The sequence below is a fragment of the Danio rerio genome, chromosome 17 (genome assembly GCF_049306965.1).
Source record: "Danio rerio strain Tuebingen ecotype United States chromosome 17, GRCz12tu, whole genome shotgun sequence".
In the NCBI taxonomy this organism is placed as follows: Eukaryota; Metazoa; Chordata; class Actinopteri; order Cypriniformes; family Danionidae; genus Danio; species Danio rerio.
The window spans coordinates 50,592,071-50,615,581 of record NC_133192.1 but is presented as its reverse complement, the minus strand read 5'-3'; the positions used below and the strand labels follow the sequence as shown (position 1 = coordinate 50,615,581).

Below are 23,511 nucleotides of genomic sequence, written 5' to 3'. Positions count from 1 at the left end.
TTTAATAGCTATATACAAATACGAAATTGCAATTGTAGTGAAGATAATGTGGTTTAATATGAGAGTTGATACTTTATTGTACATTTATCCTATTTTATTTAAATTGGTTAAGTTTATGTGAGAACTGTTTGTATGCACTGATTTATATTCATTGTTGAAAGGTGAATGGAAATTAATGGTGCCTTTCCACCTTGTCTTTTCAAGGTTGGGTTTTTTTTTTTGTGTGTTCTTTTCCTCTGTTTTGGTTTTCCATCTTCTCTGTTCGTGATCCTGACACCTGACATTTGGAGTGTGGAGTTCTAGAAGTCCAAAGTATTCTTGTTTCTGCCATCTTGGAGGACATTCGCTGTTGGTGGAAACTGGCGAGCCGCCCGGTTTTATGGAACCAATATTTCGTGTTGCCCAATTCATCTGATTGGTAGGAAATTTGAGTTTATATTTTCCATCGTCTATCGGACACAGGAACGACTGGAAGCCAGAGTCATATTTAGTTCTATTTTTCTGGAACTGAGCTACTAATCAGTGTTAAAACAAAACACTGCAACGGGTGCATTATAAACATTTGAGTTTATTGAACTGAACTTGAACATTTCACAACCAAACAGGTGATCAATCATATTTGTTTGATGGACTAGTGAATCATTTTGCCGAATCACTTTGGTATCTGACAAGAAATTATTTTCTGGGTTCAATTTTCTAGCCGTTTTTTTTCCTAATTGAAGTGTTTCAATTATTACTATAGTCTTATTTACCTGAGGAGTGCTGAAGTTGTTTATATTTACCTTTTACATTTTGTTTTTGTGAAGAAAACACTTGACGTAGTGTGAAAAGCCTTTATTTTATTTTATTACTTTATATTTGGGGAAATATACATTTCAAAGTCCAAATTTGAGAATAATTAGTTTGTTATTTTATTTAATTTATTTCATTTCTCACTAATATTTACAATATAAATCATATATATTTTGATACAAAAATTCCTGTCTTGTGTCATCATTTCCCTTGTCTTGCTGCAAAGTTGGCTCCAGAGCGAACTTAAACTTCTGATAACTTGGTCCAAAGTTGATAGTATAATATTGTAATCTCCTTGGTTTCTATATCGTGCGGGTTACACAATGTTTGATACCGCACGGCGAATGAGAGAAAAAAAACTCTGCATTTCCCGGAAACTTAGATACACATGGCAGGTAGCGTCAGAAAGCCGCGTGTGTTATTCCGGTCACTAAATGCGGTAAAAATCCTACACGAGGTTAAAGTTTGGTTGTGGTGCTAACATGTTTACACTCGGTGCAATAGTTTGTTAGATACGAACAAACTGAATAAACAAAGAGCACTGGTCGCTCACCTACCAATTCTGTAGAGACAGGACAATCACCAGCAACTAGAGCTGCATCTTTATTAAGAGAAGACTACAAGCGAATCCGGATCTCAGCGTTTGCAGATGAGAACAGCTCTCAGGTTAACAATAATCCTCCTTAGACACGTAAGTTATTGTTGTCGTGCGTCGCGTACACTGTTAATCCACACGTGACTCCAGCTGCGCTCTCACAGAGAAAAAATGAAAACGAAACTTAACTGCAGCAAACTATAAAAGCAACACTTCACGCTTGTTTTGCCAATACAACGTGGCGACTCTGCCGTCTACACTGTGACAGTAATGAATATTAATGAAGTTGCACAATAGAGCGCGCTGATTGGTTTGAACCAAGCTTTACTCATGCATTAATGCATCACACTGTAAGACGCAATAAGACACACTCTGGCACAGACATCCAGTCTGCACGCTGGAATACAGGCTATTATGTCATGACCGTGACGCAGCTTCAAAAATCTGTTTCAAACCGGAAGTACGAATTTGCTTGAAATAACGCAAAAACAACCAATTTACACTTTTTAGTGAAATATAGGTGTCCTAAAAGTGTTTTTAGCAGTGTGGGACACATATACAACTGTCAACAGCTCAAAAATGTGTTTTGGTGTTTTGTGACCCTTTAAAGGGCCATGAAACCCCCTCGTTTCAGCAGGGTGTTTTCACACCTCTACTTTGGAAAAAGTCAGAAAAGTGGGCGTGTCCAGCTCTGTTTAGGGGGAGTGTCGGAGGAACTAAAGTGGGAGGGTGTGGGAGTGTCTATTTGAGCACACGCGAGTTTCAGAGTCAAAATACACACATACACACACACACACACACACACGGGAGAAAGTGATGGTGTTTACATGGACATCTGTAGTCGAATTATTTGCCAAATCATTAAATGGTGGACTTCAAAAATTAGAAGTACGAATTTGCTTGAAATAACGCAAAAACAACCAATTTACACTTTTTAGTGAAATATAGGTGTTCTAATAGTGTTTTTAGCAGTGTGGGACACATATATGACTGTCAACAGCTCAAAAAAATGTGTTTTGGTGTTTCGTGACCCTTTAAGGGCTGGGGCTGCATTCTAGTCCATTGTTTTATACCCATCACTCCATGTCCTTCCTTCTGATGTACCTATAATCATTGATTACGTCACACAAGTGTTCACTACTGGTGGAACATCTGTATGGGTTTAAATGGATATCCCTACAGCAGAGATGTCCAAACTCGGTCCTGGAGGGCCGGTGTCCTGCATAGTTTAGCTCCAACTTGCTTCAACACACCTGCCTGGAAGTTTATATCTAGTAAGAGCTTGATGAGCTGGTTTATGTGTGTTTAACTGGGGTTGGAACTAAATTATGCAGGACATCGGCCCTCCAGGACCGAGTTTGGACACCCCTTCCCTAAACCCTTGAGCATATAGGAACTACACTGTTGTGAAGTCACAATCGCATTGCATTCTAGGACATATAGGTGCTGGAGTGGACATGCAAAAGCTGACTTGCTCCCTTGGTCAAATTCGAGGGATCAAGGGTATGTCCATGTAAGCTTTCTTCTTTCACTTGATGAAGTAGGATGCACTTCAAAATTGAGCTAGGGATTCCCCCGAGGGAACTCGTTTCTAAAAGTGGAGTGGAACGCAGCCCAGTGCTGGCTCTGCCCTGCACCCTCTCCTAATAACTTCTCCATTCTACTCAGTAGTCTCTTGAATTTGCCTGTTGGATAGAAAAGAACTTTATATCACAAAGCAATGAGACGTATGTGTTTTTATCATACAGTATAATAAAACTAATAACGTACTCTAAGTGTGTTTCATGCTTTGAGAAGACAGACAGGACGAAGGAGGCAGTCTCGCCAGGATTCTTTGTGCAGGGCACGATCAGGTACTCCCCTGGCTCCAGTCTGAAGAATTTCATCACCTCTCTCAACCAAACTAAATCATCAGTGTGTGCCACAGGCTCTCGGTCAGCGAAAAACTCCATCGCAAACCTCTCATTCTGATGTCTCATCTAAAAAAAAAAAAAAGAAAATGAAGTGTGTCTTTGTGTATTTAAAAACAATATACATCAACAATATTTCTTGAATTGTAATTTGGAGTAATTTCACTTGCCTCTAATGGTATCTGTAAAAGATAAATAACAGTAGAACGATGATCATGAATGAGATAAATGGATAATGGACAAAACTCAAAAGAAATGTTAGGAGAATAACAACTTTTAAAAGGTTAATGAACACTAGACAACATTTAAGAGACAGCTCAACCAAAGTTTTTAAATCATTTACTTATCTTTAAGGTCACAAACAGGTTTGAGTTTCTTATATTGAACACAAAGGAAGTTATTTTGAAAAATCTTGAAAACCTGTAACCACAATGTTTGACAATGGAATATATAAATTTGACACTGTAATATATCATTTTGTATTAAAAAAAAATTCATATATTAACTCAAACTAACCACTTCAGGATGAGTAAATTTTCATTTTGGGTAAACAAATACATTCATGATTATTTTTTTAATAACTAATTTCTTTTGTCTTTGCCATGATGATATCATGTTTTACTTGATATTTTGCAAGATACTAGATTTCAGCTGAATATGTCACAATCCTTTCGTTTGCCTGTCAAGTGGTCCATGTGGGATCTGTTATTGTCATGTGATTCCTTTGTTCAGTTTTTCCGCCATTCGTTCGTTTTATTAGTTCTACCTGTGTCACACCCCTGTATGTATTCAGTTTAATCATATCTAGTACATTTATACTCATGAGTTTCATTAGTTCTTTGTCTGGTATTATATTGTCATCCTGTTCCTTTGTGTGGTCCTGGCATGTGAGTGGTTATATATATATATATATATATATATATATATATATATATATATATATATATATATATATATATATATATATATATATATATATATATATATATAGTATAGTTGAAGTCAGAATTATTAGCCCCCCTGAATTATTAGCGCCCCTGTGTATTTTTTCCCCCAATTTCTGTTTAATGAAGGGAAGATTGTTTCAGCACATTTCTAAGCATAATAGTTTTAAAAACCTATTTCTAATAACTGATTTATTTTATCTTGATGACAATAAATAATATTTTACTTGATATTTTTCAAGACACTTCTTTACAGCTTAAAGTGACATTTGAAGGCTTAACCAGGTTAATATGGTGAACTAGGCAGGTTAGGGTAATTAGGTAAGTTATTCTATAACGATGGTTTGTTTTATACACTATCGAAAAAAAATAGCTTAAAGGGGCTAATAATTTTGTCCCAAAAACAGTTTTAAAAAAATTCAAAACTGCTTTTATTCTAGCCAAAATAAAACAAATACAACTTTATCTAGAAGAAAAAATATTTTCAGACCTACTGTGAAAATTTCCTTGCTCTGTCAAACATCATTTGGGAAGTATTTAAAAAAGAATAAAAAAATCAAAAGGGGGCTAATAATTCTGACTTCAACTGTATATATATATATATATATATATATATATATATATATATATATATATATATATATATATATATATATATATATATATATATATATATATATATATATATATATATATATATAAATATATTATACATATAGTGCGTTGTGCCCCCACCAGTGCCGAAACACAGCCATATCGCACTCTGCAAAATAAACTGTGAAACTCTGACCAATGTGAGGAGAGTTTACTCACATGTGACTTGTATTAGCTCTTTTGGTCCATTTAGAAACTTTGCAGTGTGAAAGGGAACCGCACCAAGAACAATGAGCAATAATGTAACAAATTTAATCTCTGTTTCGGAACAAATGAATCGATTCATAGGTGTGAAAGCACCCTAAGACTCTCATTTCTTGTGGGGGCTGATAAAATATACCTTAGAAGTTTAACTATTAAGAAAAGAAAAAGTATAATACTGTGAAACAAGTCCTTGTTCTCTTAGTTGGGAAAATGTTAAAGAAGAATATGATTCTTCCTGGATGTGTTCTTGATATAGAGGACGCATGGATGCAGACTTGGGCACCGAACTCCAGAAGTCATTGCGACTGGAGGTGGGAAGAGCAGAATTTTATATAGATTCATTATTAAAGTGCTATCTAAATCAAGTTTACATATTGCTATGTCATGTTCAGTGTTATCTATAGACTGTTTACAACTGGGTATCTTTACGTACTGTGCGTAAATATGCATCACTCTGTCTGCCAATACTAACCTCAAAGACATAAAAGCCAATGTCATAATTTTCTTGGCTATTTCTGTTTCTCTTCTCATGGTTCTGCATCAGGGACACCAGTATATTTTCAGGGCGCTGCCCACTAGCACAATCCTCATTCAGCTCGTCAATTGTCACCCGAAACTGAGGATTCTTCCAGAAGGTCTCTGTAACACAATAAATAAAGGCTTGTAATATTAGTTTTTAATGCATTAATTTTACATTGTATCTGGCTTACTTGTACGGTACATGCCTGATATATACAGTGGTGATCAAAGACAGAGAACAACCCACAATTTGAAAAAATTCAACGACATTGCTTTCTCCCATTGAAGTTGTCAAAACTATAGTAAAAGAACATTTTTTATAATATTTTTTCATCAAAAATTCTGAAGCACAGTTTAATAAAATTAAATGAGGCCTTTGAAAAAGAACACTGATCGAAATTAGGGAACGCTTTTTCTCACAGACAGTTACAGGTGTTCATCTGCACCAGGTGGTAATTTCTTTAATTATGACAAAATTTATCTGACAACCAAACTGTCCAGTTTTCACAGATTTTGCAAGAGAATTTTATCATTGCAAATATGAATTCTAAAATATTGCATGTGTATACATGTTTTAAGCACTTTTTTCAAAAGCATTTTTATTTTAGAATCAGAATCTTTGTTACTATATAAAATACAACGAAATTTACATTTGCCTTTCCCTTCAGTGCAGTCCTATTTATCTAAAGCAACAACAATAATAACAAGAGATAAAAAGATAAAGTGGCAACAATAATTAATCATTGAAGGAGTAACAATACAATACTAAAAGTGCGTATGATGTGCGTATAAAGTGGCAAGTGCATTTCCTAGCAGCAGGTTAAAAAGTGAGTAAGATTAAAATAATTTTGGCCAGAAACACCCTCGATTTAATGTCCATTCATTATTGCAACAGCCCTTGGATATGTACTATTTTTTAATCTGTTTGTTTTAGTTTTTATGGTCCTATATCGTCTCCCTGAAAGTAACATTTGAAATAGATGGTATGCTGGATGAGACGAGTCCTTCAGGATGCTGCATGCTCTGCTTTAGCTGCGAGCCTTTTTTAATCTCATTGTGTTGACAACCTTTTGGAGAGAAGCTGTTTCCTGGGCAGTGCAACTGGCATACCACACAGGGATGCAATATGACAGCACACTTTCAATGGTGCATCCGTAAAAGGACACTAGCAGTTCTTGGGCTAAGTTGTTATTTTTAGCACCCTTAGAGTCGCTGCTGTGCCTTTTTGACCAGTGCTGTAGTGTTGGTTTTCCATGATATGTTGTGGTACAGATGCAAATACTTGAAATTACTGACAATCTCCACACAGTCCCCTTGTATTTGTATGGGCAGAGAAACTGGTCTGTTACCTCTGAAATTCACTATGATTTCCTTTGTTTTTAGGGTATTGAGGGCCAAGTTATTATCACTGCATCATAAAGCCAGTTTATTTACTTGATCTCTGTATGCGGTCTCATCTCCATCCGTGATGAGCCCGACCACTGCAATATCATCCGCAAACTTCAGGATATAATTACTTGAATGGAAGGGAGTGCAGTCGTGTGTATAAAGAGTGTACAGTAAGGGACTCAGCTAACATCCCTGTGCGGAGCCTTTACTAAGGCTGAGTGCTGGAGAGACATGGTGCCCTACCTTGACTCTCTGTGAACGGCTACTAAGGAAATCTTGAATCGAGAGGCAAATAGAGAGAAGGAAACCTTTACTTCACTACATTCCAAAACAAAACATTCTACCTTTTAAGAAGAAATTTTATTTCAATTGAAGGATGATTCACTGATTCAAATGATCCATTTAGAATGAATCTCCAGCAAATGATTCACTGATTCAAATGAACTGTTCAGACTGAGGCTGTTTCTCAATATGTGTTCTTCAGTTGTCTTGCATCTTTGTGTTCTCGTTTAATGTCATCATGAACTGCCAAAGTTCAGTTCCAATACTCAAGACCGCAAGAAGAGAGGATGCATGAAACTTCCTGGATGTTTTCCTGATATCGAGGAAGCATGGATGCAGACTTGGGCACCGAACTCTCTAGGAGTTCCAGAAGTCATTGCGACTGGAGGTGGGAAGAGCAGAATGTTATATAGATTCATTATTTAAGTTCTGAGATAAAACTTATTTATCTCAGGAGTTTCCCTAAATGAGACGGTGAATCTAAACATTACCAAGAAAATCTTAATAAACACATTAAGGGTGTTTATTTGATGAAGCTCCTATTAAAATCAGTTTAATTTAAATATATATGTTTTGAAAAGGGGAAAAACAATAAATCGTTGTATGAATGCTGTGATGTTTAAATAATTTTCCATTAAAAACACGTAAAGGTCATGTGACTTGACTTCTCCTGAGTTCATTCTTCCGAGAACAGCCAGTATTGTCAGTATATACTGATTCAAATGATCCATTCAGAGTGAGTCTCCCCAATAAATAACTTGCTGATTCAAATGATCAGTTCAAAGTGAGTCTGCAGTAAACAATTCACTGATTTTACATTATTGTGGTTTCCCATGTTTTCACTTGACTTGACAATTTCACTTGACAATTTTTCATTAATTACATTTTCTTGCAAAATAAACATTCACCAGTAAGTGCTTTTACTTGTATTACTAAAATAAAAATCAAGTGCTTATCAACTAATATTGAAAAGAAGAACTTTATATTTCTACCTCTGTAAGTGTATTCACACACCTGATTTACTTTGTCCAACACTGTTACTATGTCATTAACTCATTTAAGTCCCCAATAAGGGTGATCATCCACAAAAGAAAAATGTGTAAGAAGACATGGGCAATCGGTTCAGCACTGCAACTGCTCCTTTGGCAACATGCAATTCCCTGTCACCGTTCATTGTCCAATCAGTCCAAAGATTTAATGCAGGACAATAATATCCATCACGCAGCAAATTGGGAAGCTTATAACATTGAAATAACGAATTGGCAGACCAGAGTCCTGACCTAAACCTGATTGAAAATCTCCAGAAGAGAAACTCAAAGTAACTCAAGCCAAGGGTCTCTAAACTCTCAATAAATTTGTAGCCTTCAGATTTTTCAAGCTGCTTTCTCTAATTTTTATAGCTATTTTTTTCACAAAATAAAAGAATTTCGTTGATGTGCTGTTGGTATTTTGCAAAATACTGTTCTGTATGCTTTGCTAAAGACAGATTTTGAACAATAAAAATGGCATTATTTCTGAGAATAATTACATTTATAAATTGCTATAGAGAGTAAATCTGTTTACTGAATCAAATCTGATCTTGGCTGTATTGTGTAGAACTAATAGCCTTTTGTCATTTCACCACACTGGAACTGATTGATATGTTAGCGCTTTATACAAAACCGCATGTGTTTGCACTGAATAATAGTACCTGTCTTAATGATGTCACCACCAGCTGTAAGGTGGTGTATGAAAGTATTATACATGAATTTCTCTGCATTCCATCTGCCAAAATGGCGTTTGGAGGTCCAGTGGCAATCAGAGGAACCATCCAGAAAATCAGGACAGAGACAGCAGATATCTATGCTTTCAAAAAGTCTGGTGAAGTCTTCCATCGACATCCTGCAGCAAAGATGTGTGTAAATAAGTCAATATGGGATGTAGTACTTTGTAAATGAGGAAGTCATTTTTTAATAAAGGGAGAGATGACGTGACACGTGACAGTACTCAACACGTTGTGCTCACCAGAACTCCCCATCATTTAAAACTTCACGGCAACATTTGCGGGCCTCCTCACAAACCGTCTCCCACAAAGGTGACCTGAAAATAAATGACCAACACATGCGTACATTCAGTGTAAATCCTACTACTTTGTTTGTGAAGTGACATTTTTTACAGCACTTACTCATCACTCCAGTCTCCTTGCCACTCTTCTTCACCCCATGGATTTAACAGTCTCACCAGCTGAACTGGGTTTTCCTCACTTATTACCTGTTGTTCAAAGCCAGATGTTATAAGAGTATTAAAAAGGGGCCTAGTAACCTGGAACTAGTACCTCAGCCCACTTTCCACAAAACTTGCCAATAATTTACGTACAATTCACTGTAGTTTCCAGGTGAACAGAATATTTTGGCAGTAAAACAACTTTACTTGATAAAAAACTTCATAAAATACCACTAAGACTAGTAGAAGCAAGCTGAAAGGCATGGTTACTTTAGTGTTTTTCCTGTATGTTTACTCTGAGTTTAAGGCAGAGTTTAATACAGGTTTAATTTCTGAACTACCATGGTAAGTATGACCAACATAATAAGACTATGGTTAAGACACACAATTGTGTAGCCCAAAATAAGCACACAAAATACGCAAACAGACAGCCTTACCTCAAATACCCCGGTCACAGTGTAAGCATGGTCTGCAATTATGCCATGCAGTAACTCATTTTCTTCAGGTGAACCCTGAAGACAACAACAACAAATGGAAGCTTGTAATAACAGCTACTTGCTGGTTGCCTACAGCAGATTTATGATTGACAGATTATTATTATTATTATTATTATTAATTTCACACATTTAATTCTGAAAAAGCAAAAACAGTATGGTGATATACTGTACATATAAGACTTCTCTCTTTTAATTTCTTAAATAAGGGCGAAGCAGTGGCGCAGTAGGTAGTGCTGTCGCCTCACAGCAAGAAGGTTGCTGGGTCGCTGGTTCGAGCCTTAGCTCAGTTGGCGTTTCTGTGTGGAGTTTGCATGTTCTCCCTGCGATTGCGTAGGTTTCCTCTGGGTGCTCCGGTTTCCCTCACAGTCCAAAGACATGCAGTACAGGTGAATTGGGTAGGCTAAATTGTCCGTAGTGTGTGAGTGCGAGTGTGTGTGTGAATGTGTGTGGATGTTTCCCAGAGATGGGTTGCAGCTGGAAGGGCATCCACTGCGTAAAAACTAGCTGGATAAGTTGGCGGTTCATTCCGCTGTGGCGACCCCAGATTAATAAAGGGACTAAGCTGACAAGAAAATGAATGAATGAATGAATGAATGAATGACAACTGTAATTTAATAAATCAGATTTTTTTAAGCTGTTAAAAATGTTTTGAATTAGAATTTTTCCTCTTCCCTGTTGATCTGAATTTCTGGTTTTGAATTTTAGAATATTAAATTTGATGTTTTGAAGTTCTTTATCTTGAAAATTTGAAACTGTATTTTTACAAACTGGATATCTGCAGTCTAGGAATTCAGAAAACAAGAATATCTGAAGTTTGAAAATGCATCTATAAAAAAAAAAGCTGCCTTGAAAAATTCAGTGGTCTTAAATTTCAGATTTTCAATATTTAAGTTATGCAATTTAAATTCAAAATGAGAAAGTCAAATTAAGAAATTCAAATTTCAAAACATTCAGATTTATTAAATTACAATTGTCAATAATTCAAATGAACACAATACAAATTCAGATTGTTTTGGCATATTATTAGCTCTATACTACTATTAGTAATACAGTTTGGACAACACTTAGAGCCAGGTCGCTATTGTTTAAAGAAAAGTGTCTACATGTAATCCAAACTATCTTACATTTATTTACTTAAATAAAACACTTAATACAGTGGTTTTCAATCTTGGTCATGGGCAGCCACCTCTCTGCACAACCAATGATGCAATCCATGCACACACACTCACATAGTCTTATGCATAAGTTGGGCCACCCCTGATAATGTTCATAACTGCAAGCTATAGCCTGTTGGCCTTCCAAATCAGAAAATTAATTTGGATATATTTTATACCCTAGTGAAAAAGTAACATTTCAGTTCTGACATAACATTTATTTAATCAACAGATGCAATGGAATTTAAGTCCTAACAAAAACAGACAGGTGCAAAATTTGCGCACCCCAACAGAATAATGACATTACTCTTTTGTGCAGCCACCTTTTGCTGAAATAACAGCCTGTAGACACTTCTTACAGCCAAGGATGTGCCTGAATTCTTGCTTTTTCTAGTTAAATGGGGTGAGAAAAATAGGGTAAGCAAAATAATCTTGTTTTTTCTTTTGGCATAAGAATATTTTTCTTATCCCATTGGCAGATTATTTAGCTTTTTTTAAGGAAAAACTCACTTGATTGTGGCATATTATTTCTTTAAAAAAGACTTAATGTTTTGCTTGTCTAGAAAACTAGACTAATTATTAGATATTAGGACTAGAAACAAGACAAAAAAAAATCTAAGTAAGAAAATAATTTTTGCAGTGAAGGCATTTTAGAGCATTCTTCATTGCAAAATTTCTCCAGTTCAGTGCGGTTTGATGGGTGCAGAGCGTGAATGGTCCGTTTCAAAATAATCCATAGATTTTTATTGATGTTTATGTCTGGGGACTGGGATGGCCATTCTAGGACATTCTATCATGTCTGAGCATCAATTCCTTGGTAGATCTGGAACTGTGCTTTGGGTCATTGTCCTGCTGAAACATCCAACCTTGCCATAACTTCAGCCTCTTGACTGATTCCAGAACATTGTTCTTCAGAATCTGCTGATACTGAGTGGAATCCATGCCACCTTTAACTCTGACAAGGTTTCCAGTACCTGTGCTTGCCACACATGATGGACCCTCCACCATATCTTACAGTAGGGAGCAGGTTCTTCTCCTGGAATGCTGTGTTCTTCTTCCATCATGCAAATCACCTATGGTTGTGGCATCTGTCCACAGTAAATTTTTCCAAAATGATTCAGGCTTGTCCAAATGAGCCTTTGCATACCTTACCTTTCTATATGGGTCATGTATATTTTGTACAATATGTATAATTTATAATCAATCTATTACATTCCTTTAAGAGAAGAAAAAGAAAGATTAAGAAACATTTCTTTCTTACCTCTGAATTGGAACCGCAACCAATAAGCGTCTTTGATATAAATGCACATTCCATGATTTTCCACAAGTCAGCAGGAGCTGAACTCAGTGTGTAATACATATGCGTCCCACCAGTGAAGTCCATTAGGGCCTCAGAAATGAAGCCAGCGTTCAAGTCAGCATAGGACCCACACACCCTGTAAAGACAAATGTACTTGAGTCTTTTAAACCTGTTGATGGATGATGAAAAATGCAGAACATTGCTTCTTTCAAATACTACTTGGCATAAGCTTTCTCCAGTAAGGCAGGCCAAAACTCATTCGACGTTTTTGAACACACAAAAAGCAGTTCGTCATCAATAGTTGGAAGCTGGTCATCAATAACAACATCAATCCATTTTTCAAACCGCCAGAACTGTAGGACAAACAAACATGGTGGAAAATATAATAGAAACCAAGCAAACTATTTTGAGCTCATTGTAGTATGACAAAAAATAATATGTCACCCTGAAATGAAAAATCCCAGCATAATCCTTGGTGAATGACTGTTCAGCTGGCAGGACTTGTTTCATGATGTCCTTCTCAAAAGTTAGAGCCCCGATCGAAGCCAAGAACCAACAATTTCCTTTAGAAAAATACATATTTACATAACTGGAATACTTATAGAATAAGTCAGACGTAATATAGTGTACAGTTGAAGTCAGAATTACTAAATTTGAATTTGAGTTTGATTTAATTTTTTAATATCAAATATTTCCTAAATGATGTTTAACAGAGCAAGGACATTTTCATAGTATGTCTGATACTATTTTTTCTTCTAGAAAAAGTTGTATTTGATTTATTTTGGGCTAGAATAATAGCAGTTTTAAAAAAAACAGTATAAGGTCAAAATTATTAGCCCATCTAAGCTATTTTCAAATATTACTTACTGTCATCATAGCAAAGATAAAATAAATCAGTTATCAGAAATTAGTTATTAAAACTACTATGTTTAGAAATGTGTTGAAAAAATCTCTGCGTTAAACAAAAATTGGGGAAAAAAATAAACAGGGGGACGAATAATTCTGACTTCAAATGTATATTATTAAGCAAGTTTCACGGCTTTTCATTTTTATGAAGAAACGCAAGATATTTAAAGAAAACAAACAATGACTCAGGACCAAAAAAAATCATACAGTCAAAGTATGATTTGGCCATTACTTACCAAAAAATGTAGTGCAAGTAGAGTAAAAACTACCTGTTGTAAATGCTACTCAAAGGTATGAGAAAACAGTGATTGCAGTTTTAGGGCCCTATCATACACCCGGCGCAGTGTGGCGCAAGACGCGGCGCAATAGTGTTTTGGTAGTTTCAGCTTGGCGCAAGAGTCGTTTTGAGGTGTTGCGCTACGCTGTTTAAATAGCAAATGCATTAGCGCTCATATGTGCGCCCATAGGCGTTCTGGTCTAAAAAGGAAGGCGTCACGAGGCGGATCGCTGGCGCGTTGCTATTTTGAGAATCTATAATAGAGTTTTCATTAGACCAAAACTAACCCGGTCTAAACTCCGGCGCAGAGTTGCGCCTCACTTACACACTGCTTAATACACACAAGAGAGCAATAGGCAAATATCTTTACATATGAAAAAATGTAAATATTAAGGATATTTATATATATATATATATATATATATATATATATATATATATATATATATATATATATAAATATATATATATATATATAGGATATAATAAGAACAGATATAGGATATAAATATAAAGGATTAAAATATTACAAAACATATTATTTTCTAGCCTACATAAACATGAAAAATCACTGCTTTTATGTCTTCTTCATCTCGGGAGGCTTTTTCAGTTCATTCATAACAATTTGCTTTTGTATAATGTTATTATTATTAGCAGTATTATTTATTATATCCATGTTTATATTTGTTTTGTTAAAAACAAGCTTAGATTTGCCCACCTGTCAGGTTTTAAACCATATGGGGCATGGCAGATGTATTTTGAAATAACTCAGTATTTTGACCACACTTGGTCATTATTGTTCATTTATTCGTTTGCTAGAAATTAGAACTGAATTTAGAAATAGTTTTAAAACGAATATTTGCGCTTAACAAACAAAATTATTTATTTATAGGCTAGTTGATGTCTGTGCATAAAGGTTTCCCTATCCAAGAGCGAAAGTTAAAGTAGTTCCATTATCTCTCATTCTCACGCAGTAGATGCTCTGTTTAACAGTTTTCTGTTAACTGTTTGCTTGTGAAATGCTCAGTTTTTCCACTTAGACTTACTTTACGTCCTGTAAATAGCGAATGCGCTCTTGGTGAGACGCAGCTGGCTCTTAAAGGTAATGGGAGATGAGACTCTAATTGGTTTATTCTCAAAACACACCTATAACTCATTAAGAAAATAAACTCAACCCTTTTAGCCCATGCACCGCGGCGCAAATCGCTTTTTCCCGTCCTTAAATTGGAAAAATGAGTTCTGACACGCCCTGAAAGCGTTTGCGCCCTGCGTTTTGCGCTCTGCGCATGGACCGTCAAAATAGAGTCCTTAAAGTTTCTCAAGAGTTTCGTAGCATACGTGTGCGTTTGACGCAGAAGTATAAATCAGCTTTACGGCGCAGCCTACGCGTTGACGCACAGCCCTACGTTGTGGCCATCGGCATCATTGACGCACACCTCTCAAAAAATGTAACTAAAAATCGCAACGACGAGTAGCGCAAACCCTGTGATTAGTCGGCTTGGTAGCGCTGACGAGTCTGGGCGGGACCGAGAGCTGCGCAAGCCCGATGGAGCGACTTTTTACAAGTGTGGAGCCCTGTGAAGGAGCTCCAGATGGAAAGTTTTGTTTTGTGTTTACCTCATGGTTAAAGTTGTTGCACGTCCACTGGTTCCCGCCTCAAAATGAGCGTGTTTGAGCCATTTGTACATTCAGGAAGCATTCAGAAAAAACAAAAGACCAGCGAAAAAACTCGACACAGAAGAACATTAACACCTCACTGCCAACTAGCAATGCAGACCAACAGAAACAGCGCGCAGAAGTGCAAATGCACAGCTACGTGCGTTGCATGGCCCGTAGGTCGCGCCAATCACTTGACGCAGAAGTATAAACCAAGCTTAACAGAAATTTAGAGCTAACCGCAGAACACAGTCCTGATAACAGCTGATATTTTGCAGCTCCATCAAGGGTTGCATGCTGAATTTGCTGTTATAGCCAGGAAAGCAAATGTTGTCAGGGCTTTGAAAAAATTGTTTTGTTACTTTCATGCAACATTATTTTCGACCCCTCTCTCACCTATGTGAACTCAAACCTACCTAATACACTCCCCTGTGCATAGTCAAACCTGGACACATCATCCACAATTAAGTTAGGGTCCGACACCAACTCCTGACAGGAAGAAAATGTGTAAAAAGTTGAATGCTCAAGTAAATGTATTTCCATAGAGAACTTTGTTTATTATACATACAGATGGCCGCTTCCACACAATCTGGGACATGTCCACCTCTGGAGGCACTTCATCAAACAGGCCAATAGAGCTGTTGTCTGGAGGGAACAGCTCATCGCTGTACAGTGTGCTTTCAGTTAGACACTTCTGCTGAAGCTCCTGGTAGTTCTGATCCAAGAAGTACAAAGGACTGGTGAGGGAATCCACTTCATCTTCATTTGGGTTGTGGTGGCAATTGTTTGGAGGAGGCATTTTTATTATCACCCAGAACCCTTTTTGCTGCATACCAAACAAACACAAACACAAAGTGTATCACCACCTCAGTGGACATGACATTTCAAGAGAGTTCACACTTAACTGATGATTGATTATAAAGCTTGTTTGGTATGATGTCCTGGGAGAGAGCCCTAAGCTCATAGGATCCTCGAGCCCAGGGTTCCCTCTCATTTGCAGGATGAGAGGGGAGTTTGAGCTCAGGTGGATGTTGAGAACTCCTCCGCTTGTTAATGCGAATGCAAATTAGGAGTAACTATGGAGAGAAATATTGCTGATTGAGCGCTCGTCTATGGTGTCGATTTGGTTTGGTCAATTTACTTATGTTACATGTCTTTGGCCTGTGGGAGAAAACTGGAGAGTCCGGGGAAAACCCAAGTAAACAGCAGCAATTGGGATGGTGGCATGGAGAATAAGTACATTGAATATAGCTTTTACCACAAATGAATGAATTTTTTCCAAATTTAAAGTTCCTTAAAATTAATCTTTTGATAAAATTTACTGATCCACAGACTGAATGTAATTAGAAGTGGGATGAGCTTTAGAGACAGGGACAAGTTCACATTTATGCTATGTAACTTGGATTTTTGTTAGAATTTTCTTGTTATATCTTGTTACACAGTCACTAATTATGTTCACCTTTGCCTTGCTTAGTTCCTTGTTAGTTGTTACCCTGTGTGTTTGAAGCTGTACAGTATTGCCATTTAACTGTAAATAGTATAAGAGTATATTTGCTCATAGGACAAATAGCGTCTAATCAGACCCTGTCAGAAAATAAATACACTGGATTTGTGAGGATAAAATCAGGCCTGTCTCTAATTCTAACTAATCAGCAGATGTCTATGCCAAAGTGCACTGCAGCAAACTCTTGAGCTGCATGACAAAGCATCACTATTGCAAACCTAGGTGTATTCTTTTCTGATGCAATGTCCTATGACCAATGGGCAGGCCCAGTATTTGTAATAGAGAGATCTTTAGGAACCAATTAATTATGAAAGGGAAAAAGTAATATACTAAATGACCAATTGATATTTAGAAATGTTTTTTTTAACAATTGAATGATAGGAAATACTCCACCTACAGCACATTTATATAATTTTATCATAACAAATGAAATTGAGATTGAGACAATTTCATTTGAGATTTTTAATCCACAGTAGACACATACACTGTAAAAAAATAAACGTTATTTTACAAGTAATTGTCTGTATTTTTTAAAAGAATTTTCCAGGTTTCTTTTTTTTTCATTATACAGTGAAATACACCTTGTTTTACAGATATCTTTTGTAATAAAATTTTTTAGCATTAAATTTACAGTTATGTGTTGGTATTAGGTTATTTTAATGAATAGATTACTCCTGTAAAAACAGGGAAACAGAAATTCTGTCAAATTGTTTGTAGTGAATATAATCATCATTTGAAGATTAACGTGAGGTTAATAATGTCAAATAATAGCCTATTGTTTGTAGGCTGCATATAATGCATGCATTGTAAACTGTTTACTTGACTACTTTAACAATGTTGCTATGCTAATTGTTACGATCACGAGTGATCTAGTGGCTGCAGAAAATACACACATGCTAGTTTAACAAACTACAACTCCCAGCATGCACCTCACACACACAGGTTCCTAATTTGGACTAATTACACACAGTCAGAAGAGCTGTACTCAGCACACACAGATACATTGTTGCTGAGTCTTAAACTGTTTAGTGAGCATTACGACGCATTTCCCCTTGCCTTGCCGCATTTGACCCCTTTGTTTTTTTTTTTTTTTTTTTTGCCGCCTTTACGCTTGGGATTATCTGTATGCACCTGTTTGTTCCTGTTTCAACCTTTAATTGCAAGACAATTCTCTTAATAAACTGCTATTTGATCCTCACCTTTGTTGTGCAGGCATCCTTGGATGACTACAAACCTTGTTTTTGTTGTTGAAACAATGACAAAATGTGTTATTTGTTAAAAAAAATTATAATAAAATTAATTAAAAATTAGATATATAACAGTTTTGTATTGATTCAAGCTAATTGTTTTAGAGTTTAACCTACATATCCTAAAAAAATATTTGTTAAACTATATTATAGCTTATAGTTATATTTACAGTGTTTTATGACAACAGCAATTATCTGCCCCTTTTTAATTATTCTTTAAAATATTTTAAATACAGCTGGGGTGCTTATTTTATGGTAAATGTCTGTAATTTAACAGCTGTTATTTTGCGTATTTTCCTGCACCCCAGCTGCAGGAAAAAAACGTAAAACAACGGATTATTATTATTATTTTTTTTTTACATTGTAAAGTAATAGTCTTTAAAATCACATCAAATCATCTGTATAATTACAAAAAATATTTATATTTACAGTAATGACTTGTAAAATGACTAGTAATAAATTAATAAAATGTCAGTAATTACTTTTTTCTATTTTCACACTTTAAATGCAAATTATCAATAGTAACAAACTGTAATTTAATGAATTTTGACCTTAGAATATGGTCTGTATTTTTACAGTTTACTTGTAATTTTGAGAAATGGTTATTTTCCGTAATTTAACGGAATATCTCTGGAAGCCCTACAGTCTTTTGTCCATTTTTTTACAGATTTTTTTTATAGTGTACGTAATCATATAGCCTAAAAATAAATGTTTAAAATCAGCTTAACTGTATACTTTATTCTTCATTGCTCCCATCAAAAAGATGAAGGACTTTCGCATTTGTGCACATACTTCTGCTCAGTTGGGTAAAATCTTGTCTTTTGCATTTCATTTTCTGACACCTTCCCATCCCAGTATATCTGCCACAACTTATTCAAAACATAAAGGAACTTCACCTACCAACAATGTACACTCAAATGAAGCCAAAAGTCAAAGCACAGCTTATATGCAACCTGTGCACTTACTCTAATCAAATATCTTAGTCTCAAGATTCAGTTGTTTATGAATAAACAACTTTTGGTATCCACAATGTGCATAAATCTGGCCCACAGACAAACACAGAGCACTTTTGATTCCCTTCCTCACAATGAGAGCTCTGTCTGAGCTGACTTGAACTACAGCCAGTGATATGTGAATGTCAGCACAACAATTAATATCATTATAATAAACTGAAAGGTAAAAAATAAATCTATAAATGCCAAAAGAGAAGCCTACCGCTACCGTCCATGAGTGTTACATGTTTCGTTTTTTTTTTGTTTTTTTTGTACCATTTAAATATAATTACACCCCTCATATTTATATAGCCTCGCATGCATGAAACTTGCAGCTCTTGGTTTAGTACCCATGGATACCTGCCAACATGCCAATATGATTAATCCTTTGGCATAACAGACCTTATTATATTTATTTTGATATAGTCATGCATTATACATTTTATATAATCTGATAAAAATTGCTTAATTGCAAATATATATATATATATATATATATATATATATATATTTTTTTTTTTTTTTTTTTTTTTTTTCCAAATGATGTTTAACAGAGCAAAAAATATTTCACAGTATGTCTGATTAAACACCATTTTAAGAAAAAAATTATTACCTCCTTTAGGCAAATAGTTTTTTCAATAGTCTACAGAACAATCCATGGTTTTACATTAACTTGCCTAATTACTGGGGCACGTTTCCCAAGCAACGACATAACTCATGGCTGAACATACAATGCATCGTTTGGGAAAAGAACAGTTTAGAGACAAGTGTTTCCCAAAAACCTGTTGATGCTGCAGATCTATTGTTTGAACCATGTTAGTTATAATGTAAAATACCCATAATGATGCTCTAAACGGGGTAAAGTAACAATTTATTTATAGAATAACTATTTCTACTATTTTTACTATTTCTATTTATAGAAGAATAATTTCTTTGTGCAATTTGTATCGTTTTACACACTTTAAATGTCACTTTAAGCTCTATAGAAGTGTCTTGAAAAACATCTAGTCAAATATTATTTACTGTCATCATGACAAATATAAGATGGAGAAGAGTTATTAAAACTATTATGTTTAGAAATGTGTTGAAAGAACATTCCCTCCATTAATTAAATTATTAGCCCCCTCCCTGTTTATTAATAAACAGGGAGGGGGCTAATAATTCTGACTTCAACTGTATATAATAACTATACATATATATATATATATATATATATATATATATATATATATATATATATATATATATATATATATATATATATATATATATATATATATATATATATATCGTTTTTGTAGGCTATACAGTAGTTTAAGTAGGCAATACAGTATATAGGCTATAGCGTCACAGCGTTGTACAGTAAGTAAGTGCATGAACTGAATGGTTCAAACTGAATCATGGTTTGCGAGCCGATTCATTTCACTACTCGGCTTGACAGTTCAATTGAACAGCAACTGAAAATACTGAACACACAACGAGTTATGGCACCGATTACAATCTACTGCTAAGTAAAAACAATCCCACACCGTAAAAAGACAGGTACAATACAGCAATATTCTCGTCTAAAGTATATGTTGCTATTTTATAGGCTGAAGAAATTGTCGGTTTAGCACAAACTGCATTTATAATGTTTGGGATAAAATAGTCTAGCTAAATACAAATTTAAAAATCGATATCTTCAAACTCCATTACTATGTTTATAAAACATTCCAGCTAATATTTCACTTTAAAAGTCACTTGTGCCCAGCTCTCAGCAAACGTACCTCTCTCTGCAGGGTCGAGCGCTCTGACAGACGCTGCACTGGTCAGCTCATTTGGATGAGAACTCGCATACGTGGTGACGTGCTTAAAGGCAAATCGTCATAATAGTAGGTTCTGTAAATTAACACAAATATTCCACCGCCGTAAGTACACATTAGTACACATGCTGTAAATCTGATGTGTGTGTGTGATGAACTAGACTTATTTGTGAATTTGTATCTTGTTAAGTGAAACATGCCTGTTACATCAGTGAATTGTGAGAGCAGGTTAATTCCTTCTCGTAGCATTAAAACATAAATATATAAATACAAATTAAATAAATGATGATAATAATAATAATAATTAATGATACTGCTTATAATTAATTAAGTTAGCTACATTTATAGCACAGTTGTAGTTGTAATTTAAACACTTATAGTTTTTAATCTGGCTGTTTTTTTTTTCTCTGGGGAAAAGAAGTAAATTAACTAAACAGAATGGGATGTAGGAGAATGTATGATCTCTAATGAGAGTAATACAGCAGACAACATCACTTAGGTGTTTAAAAATAAAAAATCTATTACATGCATACAGTACACTTCAAATCCTCTGATCTTTAGTAAAGCTATGCAACATCTTTATCCAAACAGCACTGCTGCTGCTGTTGAGTTGTTCAGAACATTGCTCCATTTTTATTCATTCATTCATTCATTCATTCATTCATTTTCTTGTCAGTTTAGTCCCTTTATTAATCCGGGGTCGCCACAGCGAAATGAACCACTCTCTGGGAAACATCCACACACACATTCACACACAAGGTCATACACTATGGCCAATTTAGCTTACCCAATAAACCTGTACTGCATGTCTTTGGACTGTGGGGGAAACCGGAGCACCCGGAGGAAACCCACGCGAAGGCAGGGAGAACATGCCAACTCCACACAGAAACGCCAACTGAGCCGGCGTTCGAACCAGCGACCTTCTTGCTGTGAGGCGACAGCACTACCTACTGCGCCACTGCCTCGCCCTGCTCCATTTTTATGGTGTGATTATTTAGGAAATGTTGGAGAGATAATGACATCCAGATTCTTTTGGTTTCAAATCCAGGTGTTTCAGAAGGGTTGAACTTCGAGTTTTGAAATGTTGTTATTGTCGAGTAACCTCATCTGCAGTCCCAGTATGTATAAAGAACATGTTGGTTCTTCTTTTCACAATCCTAATACTCACAAGACAAACAAGGAGGGCTTGACTGAACAAGGAACAAGTTGTTCAAAGGCATCTTTTTCATTCATCTTTTTTGTTCAATTGTATTTGTTTTATTAAAACCTGTCTTCTTTATATGTAGTGAAAGTGTTATTTGGAATTGCTAAAAATGCACAAGATCGAGGGCCTGTTCTATAAACTAAGCTTAGAGAAAAAAACAGGCTTATTTTGGCAAGTCAGGTTTATTAATGGCGGATTTGGTTTTATAAATCAAATTTACAATAGTTCAAGCTCAGTTACTCTGGCAACCTATGCTTGGAAACTAGCCTGGTCTGGAGCAGGTTAACTCTCAGGCTAAGTCAAGTTCAAGCTTTTTCAAGGTAAAAATAACATTCGCCTGTCACAATTTGAGACCATTTTAATTCACTTAACCTTTTAATACCTTATTAATACCTCACTTAACCTTTTAATTTGAATAAATCTTTAGTCCCTTAATAGAATATATATATATACACCAAACATCTTCAAGAACAGAATGATAATACATTTAAATTCAAATAAGTTATTGCAAACAAACAAAAAAAAAAAATACAAACAACGACATTTCAACAAAATTCTATACTTTTTTCCATGTTTCTGTTGATTTTTTTTCATGTTTATAAAAATTTTACAAATTTTTGGATAGTATATCTTTAGTTTAAAGATTTTTTTTTTTGTTAGATTAGTTCTACATTTTGCTAAGCTAATGTAAAGCTATATATATATATATATATATATATATATATATATATATATATATATATATATATATATATATATATATATATACACACATCTTTTAGGGTCAAGTGGCTTTATTTAGAGGTACAAAATTGTACCTTCTACATTTGTACCATTTAAGGGATAATTTTGTAATCCCAAGGAACAAAGTTGTGGACACTGAAGGTACAAAAATGTACCTTATTATATTATAGCATTTTCAGGGTACTGGTCCTTATACAGTACAATTTTGTACCCTAATGTGCTATAAAAGGTACAAAAATTTACCTTTCAAACCTAATTCTGCACTCTAAAAAATAACTCAGGATAGTTCAATACATTATTGTAACTTAAAGATTCTAACATGCTGATTAGATTAAAACTTTTAGGTTGGCAGAATAATTTTATTAATAAGTTTCCAAAACAGGAAAATATTGATAATTACATCCATTTAAAAATGCAGCTAATTTAAAGCTAAATATATCTTTCAGTTACTTTGAAAGAATATTTAACTTGTAGTAACCCAAAGAAATTGGATTGATAAGTCACACTAATGGAGTTGTTTTATATTAAGTCCACACTGATGCACTGATGAGTACATGTTTTTGCTTTGTAAAACAATGAAAACCTGTGTAATACAAAAAAAAATATGTTTTTTTTATGTTAAAAATGTTTTTGTTAAATGTATTTCTCACAAGCATGAACAGTAAATTAGAAAACAAAGAAAAATTAAACAATTTCGGATTTCTTAATTTATTTGAGGTTCTAAACTTGAAAACGTG

The 23,511-nt window shown here is 35.0% G+C and overlaps 1 protein-coding gene across 2 annotated transcripts; it reads right to left on the bottom strand.

Moving 5' to 3' along the window:
- Positions 1–549: 549 nt before the first annotated feature.
- si:ch211-202f3.4 lies at positions 550–20,847 on the bottom strand. Of its 2 annotated transcripts, XR_012393021.1 has the most exons (14): positions 20,791–20,846; positions 15,850–16,107; positions 15,698–15,770; positions 12,887–13,005; positions 12,662–12,795; positions 12,404–12,578; positions 9,929–10,003; positions 9,454–9,539; positions 9,294–9,368; positions 8,980–9,170; positions 5,572–5,738; positions 3,468–3,717; positions 3,158–3,366; positions 550–3,072 (listed from the first exon to the last, which is right to left on the bottom strand). XR_012393021.1 is itself a non-coding variant. In XM_009293271.5 (13 exons), the coding sequence occupies exons 2-13, from the start codon at positions 16,078–16,080 to the stop codon at positions 3,048–3,050; spliced, it is 1,560 nt and encodes a 519-aa protein (XP_009291546.3). In that variant the 5' UTR covers positions 16,081–16,107; positions 20,791–20,847; the 3' UTR covers positions 550–3,047. The 2 variants fall into 2 exon arrangements, 1 of the variants encoding a protein (XP_009291546.3); XM_009293271.5 differs by lacking the exon at positions 3,468–3,717 and having other exon boundaries at positions 20,791–20,847.
- Positions 20,848–23,511: the final 2,664 nt, after the last annotated feature.

Bases quoted from the DNA above. Each gene is read 5' to 3' on its own strand.
- si:ch211-202f3.4 (XM_009293271.5), bottom strand. From the start codon at position 16,080: ATGCCTCCTCCAAACAATTGCCACCACAACCCAAATGAAGATGAAGTG. The intron at 9,369-9,453 runs GTAAGTGCTGTA...ATTTATTTTCAG, and splicing joins CAAGGAGACTGGAGTGATGA to GTCACCTTTGTGGGAGACGG. The intron at 3,367-5,571 runs GTTAGTATTGGC...TTTTTTTTTTAG, and splicing joins TTGGCTTTTATGTCTTTGAG to ATGAGACATCAGAATGAGAG.